Raw genomic sequence first — 6868 nt, 5'->3', positions numbered from 1 at the left:
ACGCAGTACAAACTACAAGTTCTAAATGGATTTTAAAATCAAGTATACAGTGCGAAAATCTCAAAAAGACTGGAATTTTAGACGCGAAACAGGGAAGTACCATCGGATCCTCAAGTTGGTCATTCTAAACTTTGAGAAATTTGCATTGTCCGGCCTCTGCACGGTGCAGTGCATCAATCACTAAGACGTGAAACACATTCCTGCAAGTACAGTATAGAGACAGGTATGGTTAAAACTCGGCCGGAAGCGATCGACAGTGTCTGTTCCATGAGTAGACAGACAGAGAACGGTGGGGTGGGACACTGGTGTTCCCTTCCCCATGCGCATCCGTATCACACTTGAATGATGCAGAGAGCTCGCTGGTCAGAAGAAGAAATGGCGTGGCCTACTACTGTCAGGTGCATGACAAACAATGGCCGGAGGGGGCACAGGGTATAATGCGATGCTTCTCGAGTTTCATTACCACGACCTGTGGGTCCAAGTTCTCAAGTCGCAGCATGTGTGCAGTCCTTGGTTGGTGCACCGTTCGATCCACGTGGCAGATGCAATGCATGTTACCGTTTACTCCCCAATGTTTTCAAATCCCAAAATCCCTCTCTCTCTCTAAACCATGGTACGGCTCGAAGCCTCAAACTGTAAAAAGCAGGAGGAACACTTGAAACAGCAAATCCCCAAATCCTGCGATTCAAAAAACACAAGGCGGTGCAGAAGAGAGAGAGAGAGAGAGAGAGAGTACCCATCGATCGTGCTTCAAAAAAAATATTCTGCGAGAGAGAGAACCACCTACTGTGCTCTGTGAGAGATAGACAGAGAGTATACCATCTATTGTGCTTCAAAAATTCTTCCCTGAGAAAGAGAGAGAGAGAGTCCTGCCAGATGACTACAGCTACGGCGGCAGCGGAGACGAGCTGTGAGGTGGTGCTGAAGGCGGAAGGAGCAGAGGGTGATGCTCCATTTCAGCTGGGCGAGGTGAAAATGAACTTCCATCATCGCCGCCAACAGGACGACGAGGAGTACCAGCATGAAATGTTCAGAGGATTGAAGAAAAGCAGGAGGGCCAGAGGTTCTACAGCGAAGGAACGGATCAGCAGGATGCCGCCCTGCGCCGCCGGGAAGCGGAGCTCAATTTACAGAGGAGTCACCAGGTTTTCCATATTTTAGTCAACAAGCATCTTCCTCCACTCTTTCCATTTTTGTCCGTTTAAACCCGAGATTCGACCGAGAGTTTTATCATTAGAAAATAGTCTATTTTATGGTGGTGGCGACACTGTTATTGGTGTATTTTGAGCATGTTGGTAATCGTATTATGATGGTTTCTGTTCCCTAGAATTTAGAAGTTGAATTCTACTCTTCGAGTTCATTTTCTCTTTTTTGTTTTCTCTTGTTGTGCATAATTCCTAGTTTATGCCTAGTAGATCTTCCGTTTTGTCAAATTCATCGCAACCCTTCTTTTATTTTCTTATTTCTTTGATTGGCATAATGAAACTTTGGAGCCAGAAGATTTCCTCAAGTGAGAGATTGTGTTGAAGATCACACGTCAAACAGCTTCCACGTGTCAGAAAACGGATCTGGATAACCACCAATTCTTGTGCTTTTTCTGGAGCACTTTATGATTTTGTAGGCAACCGCATGTTTCTTTCTTTGCAAAATTTAAGCCTCTTATTCTTGTATGTAAATGTTCCAGTTAATACTTATCTGTTTCTTCGGAGAAAATGGCCGTTGTCTGATTATTTTTCCGAAACGTGCTGGTATTTGTTTTGCTTCTTTTTTTCTTTTCCCCTGTTTGTGTAGTCTAACTCATGCTTTGTAACATTGCCTGTTTCAAGGTTCTATTCTGTTGCATGAATTGATTTCGTGTCTCACAAAATTGACGTTGGTGTTTCATTTTAACCAGTATCCTAACCATCCGGAATGACCCTTGTGTCGTTATTTATCATGGTCGAGCAATGACTTCTTGATCTTTATAACTGTCACTTAGTTCCTTATATGGTCGACTAGACTTTCTTTTCTGAATGTAGGCATAGATGGACAGGGCGTTATGAAGCTCATCTTTGGGATAAGTCTTCATGGAATCAGAACCAAAATAAGAAGGGGAAGCAAGGTAGTCTTTCCTTGATGGTTATTCACATGATTTCTTTCTACTGTTAGTTTTTTTATCTAATGCTATTAACTTGTTTTGTTGTCTGGTTCGCTGTTGATCTTGAATTGCTTGAGTTTTCTTCTTTTGTATGCTATTTGTCGTTGCAGTTCTTACTCCTAGATTAATATGTTCTGAGTGAGCATAGCAGAAAAAACAACGGAGGGTTAGTTTCTCCCTTGGCTTTACTCTGTTTATCAGAACTTCTTTGCAAACTACTTCTGGATGACTTTTGGGTGCTAATTCTATGCATTGCGCAGCATCACAGTCAGGAAATCTTGCAGCCTAAATCCCACTCCAGTTATCACTTCTGCTTTTCTGTTTCAGATTAAGTTATGATAGTCTTTTTGATTGTAGTATGCATTAAAAAAAATGGACTTGCACTTATGCACTGTAAAAAAGATTTCTATGGACTTAAAACATGGTGATGCTTTGCAATCCAAAGTGCTTCTCTTTTTACTGCTACATCGCGAGTACAAGTGAGGTTTACTTGTCAATTGGAATAGCAATAGGCAAAATTGGATTCTTCAATAAATTGAATCCATTAACTAATGCATGTTCACCTTTGACTGTTATAGTGATAGTGCATCCACTTTGATGCTCATTTTTTGCTTATCCAGGAAATTGCTGATTTGAGGATATGTAGCCATCTTATTAGGATTATTCAAGAGGGAACTTATGAGTTCAACTGTTCCATGATTTTGTTCTTCTGATGGCAGCTCATGTGGCACGATCTACTCATGATATTGTTAATGATGGCAGTGATCTTATGGCCAACAATCCTTCTGGACTGATTTTGTAAGCTGCAGATGGCCTATTCCCTTTTTCTTTATGGGCGATATCTAAGAGTGGTCAATGTCACTGTCGAGTTCAGTGGATTCTAAATTGGCACTCTCCTGGCAGTTTAAGTTAATTCATGAATGAACTTATTATTCTTTGTTTAGATGTTTAATTCACTAACCTTCCAATGAGTTTTTGCCTTGACATGTTAGACCAGCCTCATTCTGGTAGCATGTTCTCCAAAAAAAAGCTCATGAGCGCTGACCTACTTCTAAGTTTAGACTATCAAGACCTGATTATGATCCTTTAACAGAATATTGTCTTATCATTTCCTTAGTTAACTCATGGTGAATTAAAGGATAAATTATCACTTCAAATGTTGGACTAGTTCATCGTTGGCGTTTCTGGCAAGGGAGCACCACCTGCCTGTAAATTGGGCTGAAGGGTTATGATTTATTCATTTTGTTTTATCTTTGAAATGCAATTCAACAATCAAGCTCATAAGAATTGAGCTTTTGCTAGTAGCCGTTTTGTTACTTGTTATTGTTGTTTTTCTGTTGGATCAAATGGTTGTCACTTTTGACTGTGTTGCAACAGAAAATTTAGACAGATGATTAAACAGAAAACATAAATATTTTTTCTTAATTTTTTTTCTTTTTTGGCTGTAAAAAATTATTCTCTTCCCTCTTTGAGGGTGGTGGTGGTCTGTGGGGTTCATTGGGCATCCTTGAGCTTATCTGACATACTGACATGCGCAAAAGTGCAAACACTAAGTACATGTTCTTATGCAGTTTTTCATGTTAAAATGACAAAACTACATTGTGAAAATGTTTTGCTTTTGATGAATGTAGGCTATCTGATTACTTGGTGGCATTGTTCTTCTGAGTCTAAGCTATAATATCTTTTCTTATTTCAATTTAGTTACCAACTTCCAAAAACTGATGTACTGTGCTTGTTCTTCTGGTTGAACGGAACAATGGCTCCTGATCTCTTCTCCAGTCTACTTAGGTAAGCCCCTGGACCAAGAAAAGTTTTCTGTCCTGTTGGACAGTCACTGCTTTGCAAGTTATTTGAAAAGAGTTGTTTTGAATGGTTTATTATATAGGTGCATATGACGAGGAGGAAGCTGCTGCTAGAGCTTATGATCTTGCTGCACTTAAATACTGGGGACCTGGAACACTCATTAATTTTCCTGTGAGGATCTGTTCTACTTGAGATTAGATAGCCTCTGGGAAGTAATGTGCTTTTCTATTGATGCTATTGTTCTGGTTTGTGGTATGTTTGGCACCTAATGACCTCGTAATGGGCATGTTTCTACTTTTAGGCTTTTAGCTAAAACCTGTGGCAGTATGATCTTGAAACCTTTAAGAGATTTTGATCTCGTTATGACTTATGAGAGTTGAGACCTCATAGGTTTTCTGGTTATGTTCCTTAAGTAGATGGTGTTGATAGATATTGTTCTGACGTTGTATTGTATCCAACAAGGTGTGCTTATGTATCTGAATTTTTGGTCATAATATTTTAGATTAGCGACTATGCAAGAGATATTGAAGAGATGCAGAAGATATCAAGAGAGGACTATCTTGCATCTCTCAGGAGGTAGGAACTTCAGTAAGTTTTTTATATGGCAAGTTCGATTACTTAACCATGTTGGTTGCACCTGCTTCAGAAAAAGTAGCAGCTGCTCTAGGGCAAGCTCAAAGTACCGTGGTGCATCTAGGTATGCCAAAGCACATTATTATTGCTGATATTGACATTCATTGCATTATGAAGCTTAGGTTTATTTGTCTATGTTTTTCCACTGGCATAATATGTACCTGAAGAATGTCAGGTGAATATATGATATAATCCGTACTCAACAGCATGCTACTTTTTATTTTCTTCATTCTGTTTCCTATTGCAGATATTCATTGCCTTGGTTTTTATTTTTTTCTCTTCTGCTGTTTTCCTTAGACATTTGTCTTTTGCTTGTGCATTTTATTAGTCATGTCAATTTTGTTGATTGTTACTTGGAGTATTTGGTTCTTTCCATATATGATGTGGATCAGGAGCCATAGATTTCAACTTATGGGGCTTTGTTTTCCATGTCTAGACAATCACAGAATAGCCAATGGGATATCAACCTTGGTCAGGTTCTTGATAACAAATACTTCGGCAGTGGCATGTGTGGTGAGTTTAAGATGAAAAGAATTTGCCTAGAATTGCTTCTGCATACTTTCTATCTAGTGAATTAATGATTTGATATTTTCTGGTAGGTACAAGCGCTGATGCCACAACAGGGTGCGATTATGGTAGTAATTTTGTGTTGGGAAGGAGGATTGATTTAACAGCCTACATCAGATGGTGGAAACCTTGCAAACCCCTTGGGGCACCATCTACTTCAAAAGATAGCCTCTTGTCCAAAGAAAGCAAGACATTAGGATGGACTAATCAACATACTGAGCCCTACCAGCTTCCCATCCTAGGTGTCTCTTGTAGAGGAAAACCTCACACAGTTGTAACTGCATGTGGCATCTTATCTCAGTCTAGTGCTTTCAAGTATATGAGGGAGAAACTGAAAGCAAGGCAGGAGGGCGTTACAAGTGGCTATAAGATCACAGATTCAGAGCTTAATAGTGTAGGAAAGAGTGAGATGCCTTTAGAAGTTCCCATGTTGAGCACATATAGTCTTCAAAGAAATCCATATTCAGTTCTCACCCTTCCATCTACCCATGTAATGGGTGAATGCAGCTCCATCGACCCTCTGGCTGACTCTATTCTTTGGAGCAGCATTTTTCCTCCTGCAGGTCTCTCATTGACAGCTACAGTAAGCATCTTCATTTTTTCTTTTTGTCCTTTTGTCCTCAGGACATGAATGCGTTATCTTGGCTAACACATCACAACACCTGTTTGCTGTGTTGAGTTTCAGCTTCAGCAAAGTGATCCTAACTCCGCATGTACATTCTACAGCCAGGAATGAACCTCTTTTCAGCATTATAAAATTATGATTCTGTTACACCTTTGTACCATTTCAAATGTAGCAATCATAGCTATTAGATGATCTTTTTTCTCAATGTAAATTGCATAGCCCTGAGACATAATAGTCCTCTACTTAGAATTACCTTAATTCTTGTACCTATTGTCATAGTTGGCGTTCTGATGATTTCAATAAAGCTATTTGTTTTCTTTCCCTTTTGTATTCCATCAGTATCATTAATTGTATTTGTATCCTGCGTGCATGACTGTCAATAGTTCACTAGTTGCAAGGATCTGAATCCCGCATGTCAGTTGGATATTGGGACTACATATTGTCTCAACTCTCAACCTTCACTTCACATGTACACTTTAAGTTGCAAGCATCTGATGGTTATTGATTTGGGGCGATTTTTTTTGTCAGAGAAATTCCAGTATGTAGTTCAAAGATCAACTTAAGCTTGAAATTTGAGCTTGGAAACTGTCTCATGTGATATGACCTTATGGACATGCTTCAATCATCAGATTCACAATCAAACACAAAACCTGTGGCAGCTTGGTCATAGACTCATAGTTAGTCTGAAATATGAAGTCAGTTTACTGCACTAATTTCATGAGTCACTTTGAGTGACCCATTCTGGTTGAGGCGGTTTATACTAGTCTGTCAAGTCGTTCTCCAAGTGGATGAAATGTTTGGCAAAACCATAGGTTTGTTCAGTTGACTTGTTGCTAGTCAAGATGGTCTCTGTGGTTTGCGAGTCTCTGACAATGAAGGGCAGTAACATTTGGCCATAATCTAGCAACTCTCACGGATTCTTAGCTAAGCTCTCTTATGCCTGTCATGTTAGTAGGCTTTTGAGTCTTCTTGGCGGACTGAGGCTGTGGGGCAGGAAACTCATTCTACCATTTTTTCTGCTGCTTCAACTTGCGAAGTTTTTAAGGTGAAGCGTGCAGTGGACTTGATTGGTTGACCTAGCTCTTCTAGCATAATTTGTCACC

General features: G+C 39.7%; 1 protein-coding gene across 2 annotated transcripts; it reads left to right on the top strand.

Moving 5' to 3' along the window:
- Nucleotides 1-599: 599 nt before the first annotated feature.
- On the top strand, nt 600-6086 carry LOC116261383 (AP2-like ethylene-responsive transcription factor SMOS1). 2 transcript variants are annotated; one of them, XM_031640118.2, is made up of 9 exons: nt 600-1145; nt 2019-2101; nt 3917-3925; nt 4023-4111; nt 4443-4516; nt 4587-4637; nt 5010-5086; nt 5173-5723; nt 5820-6086. In XM_031640118.2, exons 1-9 carry the CDS (start codon nt 877-879, stop codon nt 5874-5876), a joined length of 1260 nt encoding a protein of 419 aa, XP_031495978.1. In that variant the 5' UTR covers nt 600-876; the 3' UTR covers nt 5877-6086. The 2 variants fall into 2 exon arrangements, with proteins under 2 accessions (XP_031495978.1, XP_031495980.1); XM_031640120.2 differs by having other exon boundaries at nt 602-1145; nt 5826-6086.
- The last annotated feature ends 782 nt before the right edge of the window (nt 6087-6868 follow it).

This window comes from Nymphaea colorata, chromosome 9, assembly GCF_008831285.2.
Source record: "Nymphaea colorata isolate Beijing-Zhang1983 chromosome 9, ASM883128v2, whole genome shotgun sequence".
NCBI lineage: Eukaryota > Viridiplantae > Streptophyta > Magnoliopsida > Nymphaeales > Nymphaeaceae > Nymphaea > Nymphaea colorata.
Note: the sequence above shows the minus strand (reverse complement) of the source record. Positions and strands in the feature narration are given on the sequence as shown.